This window comes from Colius striatus, chromosome 26, assembly GCF_028858725.1.
Source record: "Colius striatus isolate bColStr4 chromosome 26, bColStr4.1.hap1, whole genome shotgun sequence".
Classification (NCBI taxonomy): Eukaryota; Metazoa; Chordata; class Aves; order Coliiformes; family Coliidae; genus Colius; species Colius striatus.
The window spans coordinates 1030358-1048918 of record NC_084784.1 but is presented as its reverse complement, the minus strand read 5'-3'; the positions used below and the strand labels follow the sequence as shown (position 1 = coordinate 1048918).

The window sequence follows — 18561 nt, the reverse complement described above, 5'->3', positions numbered from 1 at the left end:
GAAGAACTTAACAAGACGGCCAATGGAAACTTGAAAGCAAAACTGGTGTGTTTTCTACAGATGAAGAGATATTTCCTGCTCACAGATCAGCATGCGAAAGAAGTGGAAGAAAAGTCCAAAACTACATTCAGAAAACAAACCTCAGTGGAAGCACAGAGAACTCATCCCTTCTCACCAGTGTGCGTCGCTCCTAGCAACACACATCAGATTACGTTCATTTTGAGTTCATGGATTTCTGTGCTGCATTGTTCAGTCAGGTAGCTGTTATTGACCTTTCGTTGTAAACTCATGGCCATGGGTAAAAATAGTTCTGTTTTCTTCATGTACCTTTAATTTTGAAATGTGTTGCTGAAGGCTGGCTGGTCCAAAAAGAAAAAGGGGGGAATTGAAAGCACAAATGTGGCTTGGACCAGCCAGCCTGAATAAAGATGGTAGGGACAAGTTAATGCAGCTGGCAAGCTACTTCCACTTATCAGAAACAGATGCTGCAAGGTACTCAGTTGGGCCCTGGGTGATCACAGGGGCAGAAGCAGCATAGAAGGAAGTAGCTAGCAAAGGAAGGGTGGCTTTGAGTCAACCCTGTTGGTTGTACCACTTTGCCCGTGTACGGCTCTGCACGTGCATTACCTAGATTCTCTACATCTTTGACTGAATATAGCTTGCACTGCTCCAACAGTGGCAGATTGCGCTGTTGGTATTGATCCTCAGGAGGGAGGGGAACCAGTAGAGATTAAAGCTTCAGGCTATTCTGCTCTCTCCCCTCCTCCAAGGTCCAACATCCACTGCCTTATTTGGTTGTTTGCTCGGGGCTCAGAGACCCCTCTTTGCGTGTGGTTTCATTGGTCTTTTGTACTATTTGTCCTACTCATTGAGTTACAGATTGTCTCATGAGGTACCAAACCAAATCTTTATTAAAACTACAAACAGTCTGTAACAAACTACAGGGATGAAAGAGCAGAGAACCAGGGGCTCCTCAACAGTCAGGAAAAAGCATCAACAAGGGAGTGAAACCTGGAAGAGAAACAAACATGCAGAGAAAGCCCCAGCAGTGGTGAGGTGAGGTCTGGCCCAGATGAGCACAGACGGTCTCCTGCGGGGCTGTGGGTCAGGTCACTCACCTGATTGCTGTGCTTGGATTTCTACTCCTAAGTGCTGCTCCTCAGGGAAGCTGCTGCCACGGCCGTACTCCTGCTCATGGCGAATGACCTCGTAGTGAGTGAGGTGAGAGGCACCACGCAGAAAGGCAGCAAAGCTGGGAGAAGCCCCAAAGCAGCGTCATGCCAGGCCCCGGCACACGGGGAGGAGCGTTTCAGAGCTGGGACCAAGCGGTATCTGCCCTTTCCCCCTGGTAAACCCGGCTTCCACACACCCCCCACCTTCTGTGCCCCCCTCTCCCCATCTGCAAGGCCAGAAGGGACAGCACAGCAACCTCAGCCTTTCAGAAGCAGAAGTGCCAGCGACCATGTGCACAGGGCCACGAAACGTTACCTCTCTGGAGAGCGGAGGCGTCTCATTATAGTCTGGACATTGACCTCCGGGCTTTTGCAGTACTTTCGAAGCTCTTTGACTGCCCTGCGTGTCTCCAACTCGCCCTGCTTTCGATATTCCTCCTGGGTCAGCAGGTGACGGGGGCTCGGCTCAGCCCAAACGCTCCTCCCTCTCCTGCCAGCAGAAGGGCCCCAGTCAGTGCCCGCCCAGCCGGGGCAGCGGGTCAGAGCTGGTGGCTAGAGGAGCTGAGAACGTCCCTCCGGCCTCTGCTCGTCGCTCCTGAGGGAGACTGCCAGCCCTGAACAGGAGCAGGGCACTCTCCTGCACTGTCCCAGGGACACAGCGACACAACCTCTTCCCAGACCCCACCAAAGGTGCCCCAGGTGTGTGACACAGACTCCATCCAACAGCTCATCCAGGCCTGATAATGGCTGGCAAGCAGGAGTGAGCCTGCGTGCTGACAGTCCTCACCTTTGGGCAGCAGAAGCCCAGTACATGATGTAATTGATGATCTTGATGCACATTGGAATCAGCACCACAGCCAAGGCAATAGGATGGATCTGGTTGGCTGCATATAGCAGCGGCAGCCCCAGGAGCTGCAGGCCCCAGATGAGATGGATGCTGCGCTCATTCTCCAGTGGGCTGTACATGTAGCTCATGTGGAAGGTCAGCAAGCTCACATACAGCAGGTAGCCTGTGGGAGAGCAGAAGCATGGGGCAGGCAGCACCCAGCGGGCTCAGCTGGGCTGACAGGAGCTGCCGAGCTGCACTCTCAGGGCTGCAGGGAATCCTGACGCCTGATGCCACGTCCCTATGGCCCAGCTCCCCCTTCCCAGAGCTCCCCCAGCTCAGCAGAATCTGGGTGGGTAAAGAGAAAAGCTCTTCTTCTCTTTTCATTGCAGTGCGTTTGTGTGGGCAGCTTTTTGTAGCAGGGGTACGGTGGTGGCTGCTGGAAGTGTCCCCTGTGCAGTTGAGGAGGTGTTTCCATTTAAACATAAGCAAATCCTATTTCCCTATTGTGCTGAGGGAGCCCCGGCCCAGGCTGCCCAGGGAGGTTGTGGAGGCTCCTGCTCGGGTCACCTTCAAAACTCACTTGGACATGTTCCTGTGGCCTCTGATCGACATGAACCTGCTTTGGCAAGGGGGGCCGGAATAGATCATCTCTCAAGGTCCCTTCCAACCCTCACCGTTGTGTGATGCTGTGAACAGCTTTGCTGCGCACCCTCAGCCAGCCAGAGCTAAAGCAGGACCCAGACCCAGCACAGCCCCGTCCCCCGCTCCCCTGCTCAGCTCCAATCCAGCTCCTCGCTGTCGTCCCACTCACTTTCGCTCCACTGCGGCATCTCTGACAGCAGCAAGATCAGAGCCCCGAGGATCAGCACGCAAACCTCAGTCGGTTCCATGTTTCCCCCTGCAGCAGCGCCGGGCAGCTCCGCGTCTGCCACTCGCTGAGCAAGTGCCACTGGTGCAGGCGGCAGCACTGAGTGTGGCGCCGGGCTCTGTGATGTCACAGCTGCCGATTCTCTGGTGGGGCCCATGCTGGGGGGTGAAGAGCAACCCCCTGAGGGGCCCCAGACGCAAGGGCAGGGGCCTGCAGCTGGGGAGGAACAAGCCCAGCACCAGCCCAGGCTGGGGGTGACCTGCTGGAGAGCAGCTGTGGGACAGGGACCCAGCAAGTGCTGGTGGGCGGCAAATAAAGATGAGCCAGACGCGTGGTTGAGCCCAAAGAGTCATGGTCAACAGAGTCCAATCCAATTGGTGTCACAAGTGCTGTCCCCGGGGCTCAGGACGGGGGGCACTCCTCTTGAACACCTTTGTTAGTGATCTGGATGAGGGAATCGGTGGCCTCACCGACTTGTCGTGTGGGACTCCACACAGCAACTTCCCACTTACGGTGATTTCCTACCCCGCGGCAGGATCCATCAGTAAAACAACCGTAATGAGCATCTGTGGAGGAATGGTTAAGGGAGCATGGACATGGATCCCGGGGTATAATGTTAGGCCTGATGGGGCAAGGCAATCTTGCTGCCCGTTCCCGAAGGAAAACACAAAACAACCGAGGTCGTTTCATGCGGTGCTTTATTGAGGGCCCTAGGGACCTGAGGACTACTGTCCAAAGTCAGAGCCCCCCTTAACAGAGATTTTCACAGGGTTTATATACTTTTCAGAAGATGATTGCTTCATCGTACCTACGTGCTGTTTGCTAGTTTTCTTAGGGTTTATTATTACATTGTACACTTTCATGTAATTTCTTTTAACTATAAATCTTACATTTTGTCTAGACACATGGTCATAAATTAACAAACAAGTATTCATCCAAGATAACAGTCCTAGGAACAGCAGATTATGTTCTACATGCTTCATTTATCGTTTCCACAAGTTCAGCATGCCCTACCAGTTTCAAAGTTAATAGGTTACATAATTACATAAACATAAAACACTCCAACAATGCACTAGGCCTAAATTCAAGCCTTAGTCAAACTATCTCTAACTTCTTTATGATGATTGCTAACAGTGCCATCAGGAAACTTGCTGAGGGTCCCTCTGTCCCCTCAGCTAGTTCCTTGATGAAGATGTTGAATCAGACTGGCCCCAGAACCCATCCCTGTGGAACTCCACTGGCCACAGGCCTTCAGCCCCACTCTTTGCCACTGATCTCCACCCCCTGGGCTCTGTCCTTCAGCCCCTTCTCCATCCACCTCAGCCCAGTACCTTTGGTGTTTGCAGGTCATGACACTGACAAGTTCTGGAGGACAACACAACAGCCCCCAGCAGCCATGTCCCTTCCCAGGGCCATCACCCTCCCCTCAGTCCCGCAGGTCACGCTCTGCCCCAGCCTCTCCACATCCTCATGGGCCTCTGTTGGTCACTGGCCTGTTGCAGGGGGCTGGTTGAGGTCCAGCTGGGGCTGTGAGGAGCCATTGCACCCCGAGGGCTACATCCAGCATGGCTCATTACCGGGGCAGGTGACACAGCCACTAAACTGGGGAGGAAGCTGGAAGATTCTGGAGCCTGTGCCACAGCCCTTGCATGGCTGCGCTGGTGCTGCCACAACCCAGGTGGCCCTGTGGCCACCGAGAGCACAACTGGCTCAAACCAACCGAACCTTCTGTCCCCTCAGAGTCAGAACCACCTTGGGACTGGGTTCAGGGCGAGGTTGGGGCTGTGTTGAGCTCAGGATGGTGTTGGGTTGGGGTCAGGGCCATAGACAGGGTGGGGAGGGAATATGAAGCATCCAGAGCGGTTATGAGGTTATGAGGCAGTTACTGAGGTGGATGCTACAGGCCACTGGGAGTTATTGGGAAGGGTAATGGGGGGTTATGAGAGGTTTCGGGCCACTTAGTGGTGGCCAGCGGTGGATATGGGGCAGCTATAGGATGCCAGAAGTAGTTACGGGGCACTGGGAGTGGCTATAGGTCAGCTATAGAGTGCCAGAGGTGGTGATGGGGTATCGAGTGGCTATGGGGCAGCTTTGGAGTGCCAGAGGTGGTTACAGGGTATCAGGAGGGGCTATGGGGCAGTTCCGGCGTGCTACAATGTTCTGGTTTAGCAAGGAGCAGCTTTTGGCTTAGTACCAGGGGGAGCGGGTTGCAGTGGAGATCCAGTAAAGAGATTGCATGTCCTACTCATGGATCAAGCCACAGGCCAATTACAGATTGTCTCATGAGCTACCAAACCAAATCTTTATTAAAACTACAAACAGTCTGTAACAAATTACAGGGATGAAAGAGCAGAGAACCAGGGGCTCCTCAACAGTCAGGAAAAAGCATCAACAGGGGAGTGAAACCTGGAAGGGAAACAAACATGCAGCGAAAGCCCCAGCAGTGGCGAGGTGAGGTCTGGGCCAGCTGAGCACAGCCGGTCTCCTGCGGGGCTGTGGGTCAGGTCACTCACCTGATTGCTGTGCTTGGATTTCTCCTCCTAAGTGCTGCTCCTCAGGGCAGCTGCTGCCACGGCCGTACTCCTGCTCGTGGCGAATGACCTCGTAGCGAGTGAGGTGAGAGGCACCACGCAGAAAGGCAGCAAAGCTGGGAGAAAACACAAACCAGCATCATGCCAGGCCCCGGCACACGGGGAGGAGCGTTTCAGAGCTGGGACCAAGCGGTATCTGCCCTTTCCCCCTGGTAAACCTGGCTTCCACACACCCCCCACCTTCTGGGCCCCCCTCTCCCCATCTGCAAAGCCAGAAGGAACAGCACAGCAACCTCAGCCTTACAGAAGTAGAAGTGCCGGCCAACCCGAACGCAGGGCCAGGAAACGTTACCTCTCTGGAGAGCGGAGGCGTCTCCTTATAGCCTGGACATTGATCTCTGGGCTTTGGCAGTACTTTCGAAGCTCTTTGACTGCCCTGCGTGTCTCCACCTCGCCCTGCATTTGATATTCCTCTTGGGTCAGCAGGTGACAGGGGCTCGGCTGAGCCCAAATGCTCCTCCCTCTCCTGCCAGCAGAAGGGCCCCAGTCAGTGCCCGCCCAGCCGGGGCAGCGGGTCAGAGCTGGCGGCTAGAGGAGCTGAGAACGTCCCTCCGGCCTCTGCTCATCACTCCTGAGGGAGACTGCCAGCCCTGAGCAGGAGCAGGGCACTCTCCTGCACTGTCTCAGGGACACAGGGACACAATCTCTCCCCAGACCCCACCAAACGTGCCCCAGGTGTGTGACACAGACTCCATCCAACAGCTCATCCAGGCCTGATAATGGCTGGCAAGCAGGAGTGAGCCTGGGTGCTGACAGTCCTCACCTTTGGGCAGCAGAAGCCCAGTACATGATGTAATTGATGATCTTGATGCAGATTGGAATCAGCATCACAGCCAAGGCAAGAGGATGGATCTGGTTGGCTGCATATAGCAGCGGCAGCCCCAGGAGCTGCAGGCCCCAGATGAGATGGATGCTGCGCTCATTTCCAGTGGGCCGTACATGTAGCCCATGTGGAAGGTCACCAAGCTCACAAACAGCAGGTAGCCTGTGGGAGAGCAGAAGCATGGGGCAGTAATTGATGAAGCCCAGTACATAATGTAATTGATGCTTTTGCTACTCTGCCTTGTTCCTTTTCTACTGCCTTTCTGCCTTGTTCCTTTTCTGCTGCCTTTCTGCCTTGTTCCTTTTTTACTGTCTTTCTCCCTTTCTCCCTTTCTCCTGCCTTTCTGCCTTGTTCCTCTTCTGCTGCCTTTCTGCCTTGTTCCTTTTTTACTGTCTTTCTATCTTGCTCCTTTTCTGCTCCCTTTCTGCCTCGGTCCTTTTCTACTCCTGTGGTAGGCGTCAGGAAGATGGCATAAGCGCCTGTTCCATAGGCGTCACCTATCCCCGCTTCCCGCTGTAATAAGTCCTCTTCCAGTTTACGCTTGCGCAGTGTCTCTGGTACATTTCCATGCCACGGAGCAGGCTACAAACGAGTCTGTTTTTCACGTTCCAAGTCCTTCTTATCTGCAGCTGTCTGCACACCAGCTTCTTAGTTATCAGCATTCAGGGCCTTCAAGGCCTTTACTAAGGAGCACTTTGAATTCCAGCAAGCTGAGGTTTCTTATCATGGTGTTAGTTTACAGTCAATTGCGTCTTTCTAACTTTCTCAGGCCTTTCCCTTCTGTATGTCTGCTTTTGCCCATCAGTTCCCCGCTGCCCTTTAATATGGGCAAATTCATTTGCCAAATGCATTTGTACCTCTGGAAGGGGAATTGGAAAGCGATTCACTTGTAGCTCACCTTTTAACGCATTTTCATGGGCACTAGACATGGAAGACAAAATTGTTAGTTGTCGTTGCCTTCTCCAATTCCAAATAAGCAGCTCAGCAGAGAAAACAAAGCTAACTGAGACTAGTATGAAAAGGCCTATAATGGGGTGACACATCTTATTTAGGATGCCAGTCACAGTGGGGGACCGTCCAAACAGCACATCCCAACAATGCTTGTTTGTGTCTTCTCTTACTCGTTTCGGTACCCTGGTTATTCCCCTGGTGTCATAGTGAACTGTTAGCGGGGTCTTTCCTCCTTTTTTTTGGTTTTTTTTTGTTGGACCTCGTTTAAAATTTTGATCAAATCCTGATGTTTCTTTAGTTGTGTCACCAGCGTAAGAGTCATTGCAATAGGTACAGGTGATAATTTGGGAAGCATTGGATAATTTGATTTTATCAGTTGGTCAGATACGACCGGTGCCAAACAAGAAAAGTCACACCCAACAATCTGAACAGGGTTACAAATCCAGAAATGAGAATGATTCTTACTCTCCATGATTATCTTATCTACTACTAGAGATGTGCAAGCAGTCCTTAAACACACCCAACCTTGGCCAATATATACAATTACAGTCTTCTGGTCAGCATGCGGATGGATCTCCAAGTGACAGGTGCTTTGCTCGGTGTCGAGGCAGATGTCTTGGGCATCGAGTGTGCTATTTTCACAGACGAGTCCTTGTTGCTTTCGAGTAATGCAAGTCTCCAAATTTACAGCTTGCCACTTGGCGTGCGCTATCGGTGCCCACGTTAGTCAACACAAATGCCGTGCCCGTGTCAGTGATGGGGTCATAGGTAACATTTAGCAGAGTCCCCCAAGATTGAAGCTCCTTCTCTATGTCTGTGGCACTGTTCCAAACCACCTTCCGGATTTCAGTGGGGAAACTGCCTTCACCACCCTCTCGTATAATTAGGGCGGCTACCGACTGCATCCATAATTGCGCCTGTATGCAACTGAAGGCCAAAGAGACATTGTCCGTACCGTTGTCTGGACCGTACCGAATTGCTTTTCCACTTTTTCCCACCTTGGTAACCCTTTTGATAAAAGCCACTTGTTAGTTCCTAATGCTGACAGAGAATATTGCAAAGCTGTTTGTAACCTTATCAGATCACTGTTTGCAGTGGCCAATCTGTTCATTAGTATTTCTGAATCAACTCCCTTTAGGACCTCCAATCCTGTCCCCAATACACCAGTCTCTCTGCGTTTGGCCCCTAAAGGGCCCTTGTTTCTGCAGCCAAGTTGTCCAGCCCTCAAATGATGTTTTCAGGAAGGGAGAGCATGCTGGCTGAATGCCAGAAACACTGATGCTCATTAGCATTTCAACACGTTTAAGAGACCACTCTGGGTTAAACAACATTTGTTATTGACCTATATTCTTGATCATGTATGGCCCAATCTCAAAGGTCTTTAGCTCTAACCTCAGGTCAATTTTGACTTTATCGTGCAGTGCCCGACCTTCCAATCCTTGCCATCAGCAGGTGACCAGGGCTGGTTCAGTTCGCTTAAAATTAAACCAGCACTCGGGTCTCTCTAGGCACGCTTCTCCAAGTTCATTTGAAGATGTCATCACCGTCTCATCATCCTGGTGATACGCTTGGCATCCCACTGTTATCTCATTCCCCATTTTTGCCCATAACCGGGTCATCTCGTCCCCATTACCTCTGTGCCACTGACTTTCCTGGTATACCTCATTCCCGTGAGAAACCACCGTAGCCAGCCTTGTTCTTGGATCCACCTTTCCCTTCATCACAGTATGGCTCTTCTGAGCATGATTCCAAGGCCAGTCCTTAGGCTCTCTGTTGCAAGCGAGGGAGAAGATACTAAAACATATTAAAAGCTCAAACTCTTCATTAATAATTTTAAAGGTCTGCTCTTAAGATTGTGAGGACTTTTGCCGGGGTCGGAGTCTTAAGGGTCCAGTCTCTGTTACCTCCCAACACTGCTTGTGAGCTTTCTTTACTCTGGTATGGTGTATCCATGATGTCTGTTGCTGTATCTTAACAGCTGTGTGTGTCATCAACAGAACCTGGAATGGTCCTTCCCATTTCAGCTCCAGGGCTGAGTCTGACAGAGATCTGACATCTACATAATCACCTGGTTCTATGTTATGTACAGGCCATGAGCACGGGTCCCCAAAACCAGTTTTTCTACTTTTCTGAGTTGTTTTTGTAAGCTTATTCCATAGTCAGTTAACACCTCGGCACCAACTTGTGTTGATGTTCCTGCTTGGACTGAATAGGGTCTTCCGTACAGTATCTCAAAGGGACTTAATCCCTCCTCAGCCCTTGGTTTGGTTCTTACTTGCAGCAAGGCTAGAGGTAGTGACTGAGGCCAGGCTGGTCCAGCTTCTTGGCCCAGTTTTACAGTCTGTAATTTAGGAAGGTGCTTCATCTTCTCCACCTGGCCACTTGCTTGGGGTCTGTAGGGAGTGTGCGACTGCCAGTCTATCCCCAGAACAACACTGATTTGTTGGGTCATTTTGGCCACAAAAGGAGGGCCTCTGTCTGAGGATATTACTGCTGGGACCCCAAATCTTGGTATTACCTCATGCAGTAAAGCCTTAGTTACCTCTCTAGCCTTGTTTGTTCGGCAAGGGAATGCTTCTGGCCATCCTGAAAAGGTATCAGTTAGTACAAGTAGATATCGGAAACCCCCTTTTCTTGGAAGTTGTGAAAAGTCAATTTGCCACCACTGTCCAGGGAAATTACCCTTCCCTATCTGCCCTAGCTCCATTTTCCAGCTTCCCTGTGGGTTATTCTGTAAATAAATCTCACATTGTTGTGTTACTTGTTTGATGGTTGTGTACAAGTTACGGGCAACAATGTGTTTGCTCAGATACTTATACAGGGCTTCGACTCCCCAGTGAGACTTTCTGTGTTCAGCCATGATTATAGCCCAAAGTCATGTACTAGGCATCACTACTTTCCCTTGTGGTGTTGTAGCCCAACCATTTTCCTCTGTTTCTCCCCCTAAATCCTGAATCAATTTCTGGTCTTCTTTCAGACAGTTAGGAAGCTGGTTGATTCGGATTTTTCCACCTGGAATCACAGACTGTATCTCTGCTGTGCCTTTTTCAGCTGCTCTCTTTGCTTCCCGGTCTGCCATGGAATCGCCTGCCTCTTGTGCACTTGTTCCCTTGTGGTGAGCTTTGCAGTGCATAATCGCTACTTGCTTTGGTAACTGTACAGCTTCTAAGAGTTTGAGAATTTCCTCTGCATGTTTTATGTGCTTCCCTTGGGTGGATAAGAGTCCTCTTTCTCTCCAGATCGCTCCATGGGCGTCAACCACTCCAAAGGCATATTTGGAATCTTCCTGTCTTTAGCAAGCTCTAATGCTCGAGTTAAAGCTATTATTTCAGCCTGTTGTGCAGAGGTGCCTGAGGCGAGGGCCCCAGACTCTATTACCTTGTCTATAGTGGTCACTGCGTATCCTGCGTTGCGCTGTCCACTTTTGATGAAGCTGTATACCGTGTGTCCTCAGCATCCTCCAGCAGTTGTTCCTTCAGCTCTGGTCAGCTGGAGTAGACTGCTTCAATGGTTTCCAGGCAATCGTGAGTCAGTGGTTCCCCTGTAAGTCCACTAAGGAAAGATGCTGGGTTGACAATGTTAGTTACTGTTTTCTGGACAATTGGGTCTTCAAGGCCCTTACTAACGAGCAGTTCGAGCTCCAGTGAGCTGAGCTTTCTTATCATGGTGTTAGTCTACAGTGAATTGTGTCTTTCTAACTTTCTCAGGCCTTTCCTTCCTGTATGTCTGCTTTTGCCCATCAGCCGGGCTTTTGTCCGCCCTTGTCTGGGGGCGAGCGGTGGCAGAGCCAGTCCCCGGCAGCACAGAGCACGGAGGAGGGAAAGGTGCTGCGGGACGTGGCATGAACGGCGGCAGCTTCCTGAGCCTCGGCGCTTCTCTGCAGGAGCCCCCTGTGCCCGGCTCCGAGGGACGGGCGGCCCCTGAGCTCAGCGACGGCGCAGCAGGTACTGGCAACGTCCCCGCGTCCTCTTGCTTCTGTCTCGTTGTGTTTCCCTCACATGGCTTTTCTTCACCTGCTGCCCTACACGCTCCCTCCTTTTTGTTCTCTGCCTCTCAGTCACTCTTGTCCTCTCCCTACCCTGAGTGTTTCTTCTTCAGCCTTTCTTTATTCTTTTCCCTCTTAATCTCCTTGCTCCCTGTCACTTTGGAAGTGTGTTTTCTCTCCCTCTCTCTCTCTCTCAGGCTGCCATGCTGCCCTGCTGGGTTCTGTGCTGCAGCGACTCTCCTCGGCAGCCTGGCTTTCTGAAGGCTCTCTGCTCAGCTGCGTTGCTGTAGTTGGCTCTCCCTGTTTCTTTGGCTTTATTTTGCCAAACTCCCTCCCTCTTAAAATGTTCTTTCTTACCCCTCATTGTACTGTCTTTGCTGGGTGTGTTGGTGGCTGTGTCTTGGCCTGCCTTAGGAGCCTTGCTTCTTTGACTGTCTTCCCCGGCCCCGTTGGCTGCCTTGTCGTTATCCCTGCCCGTGTTCTGAAAAGGTGCCGTCTTTGCATCCTCCTTGTCTCGGTGCCTCTGTTCTCCAGCCTCTCTTTCCAAGCCCCCTGTGCCCATTGCTTCTGCTGCTGCACTTTCCTCGAGGCCCCCTGGGCATCCAGTTTCCTTCCTGCATTCCCGCTGAACTCGCCGTCTCTCTCTTTGTTTGAGCGGGGTCCATCTTTCCCATTTCCAGCCTGGATATTGAAGACAGCCCAGGGCGTTCAGGAGCTGCTGCTTTCCTCCTCTGCCGAGTGGCCAGCCCGCTGGAGTGCTGCCTCCTGCACCAAGAGCCCTTCTCCGGGATGAGACCCGTGTGGCAGCTGCCGGGGAAGCGGCCGTCTGGCTGAGCAGCCGCCGTCGTCCTGTGCCCCAGGAGAAGCGGCCGCAGTGACTGTCTGCTGGGAGAGCCCTGAAGAACCCTGGGCAGCCAATGGTAGGTCCCACTCCCCCCTCCCTGGGATGGGGATCCTCTTTCATCTCAAGGTTTCTCTCACAGGCTCTACTTTATTTTTGCATTTCTCGTATTCTTCTGCTTTTCAGTTTTTCTCCTTTTCTGCTTTTCTCCTTTACTTCAATTTTTCTCCCCTTCTCCTGCCTTTCTGCCTTGCTCCTTTTCTGCTGCCTTTCTGCCTTGCCACTTTTCTGCTTCCTTTCTGCCTTGCTCTCTTTCTACTACCTTTCTTGAGTCTAAAATGTTTTCAGAGAGAGTCAAAGCAATGAGTACACTGAGAGAAAGAATATTTGAAAGGTATCAAAGAAAGAAAATGTAAAGCAAATGTAAAAAGAAGGTTTTAAAAACGAGGAGGGTGAGGAAATGGATAAAAAACCCCACACAAATACAAAAGAGGGACAGCAAGTTCAAAGTTCAGAGCTCACCCCTGCCCTGCTGAAGTGTGGGTGCTAAATGCCAGGTGTGACCAGGGGTATATGAGCCACAGCTCCTCCACTGGGAGCTCATTCTTCTCCTGGATGTGTGCTCTGAAGTGGGGTTTGGAGGCTTCTGAGTTGCATGTGCAGAATATTCCAAGCTGCAGTGAGGGCTGAGGTAAGAGCGTGGGTACCGAGCCATGTGGCGAGACATGGTTGGGCAGAGATTCTGATGTGCTTGAATAGGGAAGATTCAAGGCAGATGTTTCTTTCCTTCCAGGAGATTCTCACATGTGAGACTGTTAAAGTAGAGAATCACACAATGGAAGGAAGGGACTTTTCGAGATTATCTAGTCCAAACCCCTTGCAGAAGCAGGTTCACTTAGATCAGGTTGCATAGGAACATGTCCAGGCTGGTCATGAAGACCTCCAAGGAAGGTCAAATCTAAAGTCTGGTATAAGAATCCCACTCCTGGAGAGTGGCAAGGGCCTGCAGATCTGTTAACGTGGGGAACAGGCTGTGCTTGTGTCATTACAGATCAAGGTCCCCGGTGGATTCGGGCAAAATGGATCAAGCCACATCAAGCCAAAGGACTTAATGACTGTAAGAGCAATGGAAAAAACAATCTTGAGGAAAGAACCAATTGATCCACCCTCAATCCATCACCCTGTTAAAATGTAAACCCTCTCAACTGTGGCACCACATATGCTGCTGTAAATTCCTCCAGCTACCTGTATCATATTAAAAGAACTGAAGAACTTAACAAGACGGCCAATGGAAACTTGAAAGCAAAACTGGTGTGTTTTCTACAGATGAAGAGATATTTCCTGCTCACAGATCAGCATGCGAAAGAAGTGGAAGAAAAGTCCAAAACTACATTCAGAAAACAAACCTCAGTGGAAGCACAGAGAACTCATCCCTTCTCACCAGTGTGCGTCGCTCCTAGCAACACACATCAGATTACGTTCATTTTGAGTTTATGGATTTCTGTGTTGCATTGTTCAGTCAGGTAGCTGTTCTTGACCTTTTGTTGTAAACTCATGGCCATGGGTAAAAATAGTTCTGTTTTCTTCATGTACCTTTAATTTTGAAATGTGTTGCTGAAGGCTGGCTGGTCCAAAAAGAAAAAGGGGGGAACTGAAAGCACAAATGTGGCTTGGACCAGCCAGCCTGAATAAAGATGGTAGGGACAAGTTAATGCAGCTGGCAAGCTACTTCCACTTATCAGAAACAGATGCTGCAAGGTACTCAGTTGGGCCCTGGGTGATCACAGGGGCAGAAGCAGCATAGAAGGAAGTAGCTAGCAAAGGAAGGGTGGCTTTGAGTCAGCCCTGTTGGTTGTACTATTTTGCCCGTGTACGGCTCTGCACGTGCATTACCTAGATTCTCTACATCTTTGACTGAATATAGCTTGCACTGCTCCAACAGTGGCAGATTGCGCTGTTGGTATTGATCCTCAGCAGGGAGGGGAACCAGTAGAGATTAAAGCTTCAGGCTATTCTGCTCTCTCCCCTCCTCCAAGGTCCAACATCCACTGCCTTATTTGGTTGTTTGCTCGGGGCTCAGAGTCCCCTCTTTGCTTGTGGTTTCATTGGTCTTTTGGACTATTTGTCCTACTCATTGAATTACAGATTGTCTCATGAGCTACCAAACCAAATCTTTATTAAAACTACAGTCTGTAACAAACTACAGGGATGAAAGAACGGAGAACCAGGAGCTCCTGAACAGTCAGGAAAAAGCATCAACAGGGGAGTGAAACCTGGAATGGAAACAAACATGCAGCGAAAGCCCCAGCAGTGGCGAGGTGAGGTCTGGGCCAGCTGAGCACAGCCGGTCTCCTGCAGGGCTCTGGGTCAGGTCACTCCCCTGACTGCTGTGGTTGGATTTCTCCTCCTAAGTGCTGCTCCTCAGGGAAGCTGCTGCCACGGCCGTACTCCTGCTCATGGCGAATGACCTCATTGCGAGAGAGGTGAGAGGCACCACGCAGAAAGGCAGCAAAGCTGGGAGAAGACACAAACTGCGTCATGCCAGGCCCCGGCACACAGGGAGGAGCGTTTCAGGGCCGGGACCAAGCAGTATCTGCCCTTCCCCCCTGGCAAACCCAGCTTCCACACACCCCCCACCTTCTGGGCCCCCCTCTCCCCATCTGCAAAGCCAGAAGGGACAGCACAGCAACCTCAGCCTTTCAGAAGCAGAAGTGCCGAACACCCTTGTGCACAGGGCCACGAAACGTTACCTCTCTGGAGAGCGGAGGCGTCTCATTATAGTCTGGACATTGACCTCTGGGCTTTGGCAGTACTTTCGAAGCTCCTCGAGTGCCCTGCGTGTCTCCACCTCGCCCTTCATTTGATATTCCTCTTGGGTCAGCATGTGACAGGGGCTCGGCTGAGCCCAAATGCTCCTCCCTCTCCTGCCAGCAGAAGGGCCCCAGTCAGTGCCCACCCAGCCGGGGCAGTGGGTCAGAGCTGGCGGCTAGAGGAGCTGAGAACGTCCCTCTGGCCTCTGCTCATCGCTCCTGAGGGAGACTGCCAGTCCTGAGCAGGAGTACGACACTCTCCTGCACTGTCCCAGGGACACAGGAACACAACCTCTTACCAGACCCCACCAAACGTGCCCCAGGTGTGTGACACAGACTCCACCCAACAGCTCATCCAGGCCTGATAATGGCTGGCAAGCAGGAGCCTGGGTGCTGACAGTCTTCACCTGTGGGCAGCAGAAGCCCGGTACCTGATGTAATTGATGATCTTGATGCACACTGGAATCAGCACCACAGCCAAGGCAACAGGATGGATCTGGTTGGCTGCATATAGCAGCGGCAGCCCCAGGAGCTGCAGGCCCCAGATGAGATGGATGCTGCGTTTTTTCTTCAGTGGGCCGTACATGTAGCCCATGTGGAAGGTCAGCAAGCTCACAATCAGCAGGTAGCCTGTGGGAGAGCAGAAGCATGGGGCAGGCAGCACCCAGCGGGCTCAGCTGGGCTGACAGGAGCTGCCGAGCTGCACTCTCAGGGCTGCAGGGAATCCTGATGCCTGATGCCACGTCCCTATGGCCCTGCTCCCCCTTCCCAGAGCTCCCCCAGCTCAGCAGAATCTGGGTGGGTAAAGAGAAAAGCTCTTCTCTTTTCATTGCAGTGGGTTTGTGTGGACTGCTTTTTGTAGCAGGGGTACGGTGGTGGCTGCTGGAAGTGTCCCCTGTGCAGCTGAGGAGGTGTTTCCATTTAAACATAAGCAAATCCTATTTCCCTGTTGTGCTGAGGGAGCCCCGGCCCAGGCTGCCCAGGGAGGTTGTGGAGGCTCCTGCTCGGGTCACCTTCAAAACTCACTTGGACATGTTCCTGTGGCCTCTGATCGACATGAACCTGCTTTGGCAAGGGGGGCCGGAATAGATCAAGGTCCCTTCCAACCCTCACCGTTGTGTGATGCTGTGAACAGCTTTGCTGCGCACCCTCAGCCAGCCAGAGCTAAAGCAGGACCCAGACCCAGCACAGCCCCGTCCCCCGCTCCCCTGCTCAGCTCCAATCCAGCTCCTCGCTGTCGTCCCACTCACTTTCGCTCCACTGCGGCATCTGTGACAGCAGCAAGATCAGAGTCCCGAGGATCAGCACGCAAACCTCGATCAGTTCCATGTTTCCCGCTGCAGCAGCGCCGGGCAGCTCCGCGTCTGCCACTCGCTGAGCAAGTGCCACTGGTGCAGGCGGCAGCACTGAGTGTGGCGCCGGGCTCTGTGATGTCACAGCTGCCGATTCTCTGGTGGGGCCCATGCTGGGGGGTGAAGAGCAACCCCCTGAGGGGCCCCAGGCGCAAGGGCAGGGGCCTGCAGCTGGGGAGGAACAAGCCCAGTATCAGCCCAGGCTGGGGGTGACCTGCTGGAGAGCAGCTGTGGGACAGGGACCCGGCAAGTGCTGGTGGGCGGCAAATAAAGATGAGCCAGAAGCGTGGTTGAGCCCAAAGAGTCATGGTCAACAGAGGCCAATCCAGTTGGTGTCACAAGTGCTGTCCCCGGGGCTCAGGACGGGGGGCACTCCTCTTGAACACCTTTGTTAGTGATCTGGATGAGGGAATCGGTGGCCTCACCGACTTGTCGTGTGGGACTCCACACAGCAGCTTCCCACTTACGGTGATTTCCTACCCCGCGGCAGGATCCATCAGTAAAACAACCGTAATGAGCATCTGTGGAGGAATGGTTAAGGGAGCATGGACATGGATCCCGGGGTATAATGTTAGGCCTGATGGGGCAAGGCAATCTTGCTGCCCGTTCCCGAAGGAAAACACAAAACAACCGAGGTCGTTTCATGCGGTGCTTTATTGAGGGCCCTAGGGACCTGAGGACTACTGTCCAAAGTCAGAGCCCCCCTTAACAGAGATTTTCACAGGGTTTATATACTTTTCAGAAGATGATTGCTTCATCGTACCTACGTGCTGTTTGCTAGTTTTCTTAGGGTTTATTATTACATTGTACACTTTCATGTAATTTCTTTTAACTATAAATCTTACATTTTGTCTAGACACATGGTCATAAATTAACAAACAAGTATTCATCCAAGATAACAGTCCTAGGAACAGCAGATTATGCTCTACATGCTTCATTTATCGTTTCCACAAGTTCAGCATGCCCTACCAGTTTCAAAGTTAATAGGTTACATAATTACATAAACATAAAACACTCCAACAATGCACTAGGCCTAAATTCAAGCCTTAGCCAAACTATCTCTAACTTGTTTATGATGATTGCTAACAGTGCCATCAGGAAACTTGCTGAGGGTCCCTCTGTCCCCTCAGCTAGTTCCTTGATGAAGATGTTGAATCAGACTGGCCCCAGAACCCATCCCTGTGGAACTCCACTGGCCACAGGCCTTCAGCCCCACTCTTTGCCACTGATCTCCACCCCCTGGGCTCTGTCCTTCAGCCCCTTCTCCATCCACCTCAGCCCAGTACCTTTGGTGTTTGCAGGTCATGACACTGACAAGTTCTGGAGGACAACACAACAGCCCCCAGCAGCCATGTCCCTTCCCAGGGCCATCACCCTCCCCTCAGTCCCGCGGGTCACGCTCTGCCCCAGCCTCTCCACATCCTCACGGGCCTCTGTTGGTCACTGGCCTGTTGCAGGGGGCTGGTTGAGGTCCAGCTGGGGCTGATGAAGCCCAGTACATAATGTAATTGATGCTTTTGCTACTCCGCCTTGTTCCTTTTCTACTGCCTTTCTGCCTTGTTCCTTTTCTGCTGCCTTTCTGCCTTGTTCCTTTTTTACTGTCTTTCTCCCTTTCTCCCTTTCTCCTGCCTTTCTGCCTTGTTCCTCTTCTGCTGCCTTTCTGCCTTGTTCCTTTTTTACTGTCTTTCTATCTTGCTCCTTTTCTGCTCCCTTTCTGCCTCGGTCCTTTTCTACTCCTGTGGTAGGCGTCAGGAAGATGGCATAAGCGCCTGTTCCATAGGCGTCACCTATCCCCGCTTCCCGCTGTAATAAGTCCTCTTCCAGTTTACGCTTGCGCAGTGTCTCTGGTACATTTCCATGCCACGGAGCAGGCTGCAAACGAGTCTGTTTTTCACGTTCCAAGTCCTTCTTATCTGCAGCTGTCTGCACACCAGCTTCTTAGTTATCAGCATTCAGGGCCTTCAAGGCCTTTACTAAGGAGCACTTTGAATTCCAGCAAGCTGAGGTTTCTTATCATGGTGTTAGTTTACAGTCAATTGCGTCTTTCTAACTTTCTCAGGCCTTTCCCTTCTGTATGTCTGCTTTTGCCCATCAGTTCCCCGCTGTCCTTTAATATGGGCAAATTCATTTGCCAAATGCATTTGTACCTCTGGAAGGGGAATTGGAAAGCGATTCACTTGTAGCTCACCTTTTAACGCATTTTCATGGGCACTAGACATGGAAGACAAAATTGTTAGTTGTCGTTGCCTTCTCCAATTCCAAATAAGCAGCTCAGCAGAGAAAACAAAGCTAACTGAGATTAGTATGAAAAGGCCTATAATGGGGTGACACATCTTATT

The 18561-nt window shown here is 51.6% G+C and overlaps 1 protein-coding gene and 1 long non-coding RNA gene across 15 annotated transcripts in view; one reads left to right on the top strand and one right to left on the bottom strand.

The window, feature by feature from the left end:
- The window catches only part of LOC133627971 (nuclear envelope integral membrane protein 1-like), a 67112-nt gene extending 60310 nt beyond the window's left edge, over positions 1 to 6802 (bottom strand). The window contains exons 1-4 of one of the 2 annotated variants that reach the window (XM_062015627.1): positions 6224 to 6802; positions 5753 to 5926; positions 5383 to 5516; positions 5145 to 5275 (exon numbers count right to left, since the gene is read on the bottom strand). In XM_062015627.1, the coding sequence (XP_061871611.1) occupies positions 5238 to 5275; positions 5383 to 5516; positions 5753 to 5926; positions 6224 to 6465 (588 nt within the window). In that variant the 5' untranslated portion in view covers positions 6466 to 6802 and the 3' untranslated portion in view covers positions 5145 to 5237. Of the gene's footprint in view, positions 1 to 5144; positions 5276 to 5382; positions 5517 to 5752; positions 5927 to 6223 lie in introns of those variants that run through there. The other variant, XM_062015625.1, reaches the window with a different exon arrangement.
- The window catches only part of LOC133627975 (uncharacterized), an 85023-nt gene that overhangs the window by 4021 nt on the left and 62441 nt on the right, over positions 1 to 18561 (top strand). For 12 of the 13 annotated variants that reach the window (XR_009820457.1, XR_009820453.1, XR_009820460.1 and 9 more), the window contains exon 3: positions 11900 to 12139. This is a non-coding gene — a long non-coding RNA (uncharacterized LOC133627975). Of the gene's footprint in view, positions 1 to 11117; positions 11179 to 11899; positions 12140 to 18561 lie in introns of all 13 variants that reach the window. The other variant, XR_009820458.1, reaches the window with a different exon arrangement.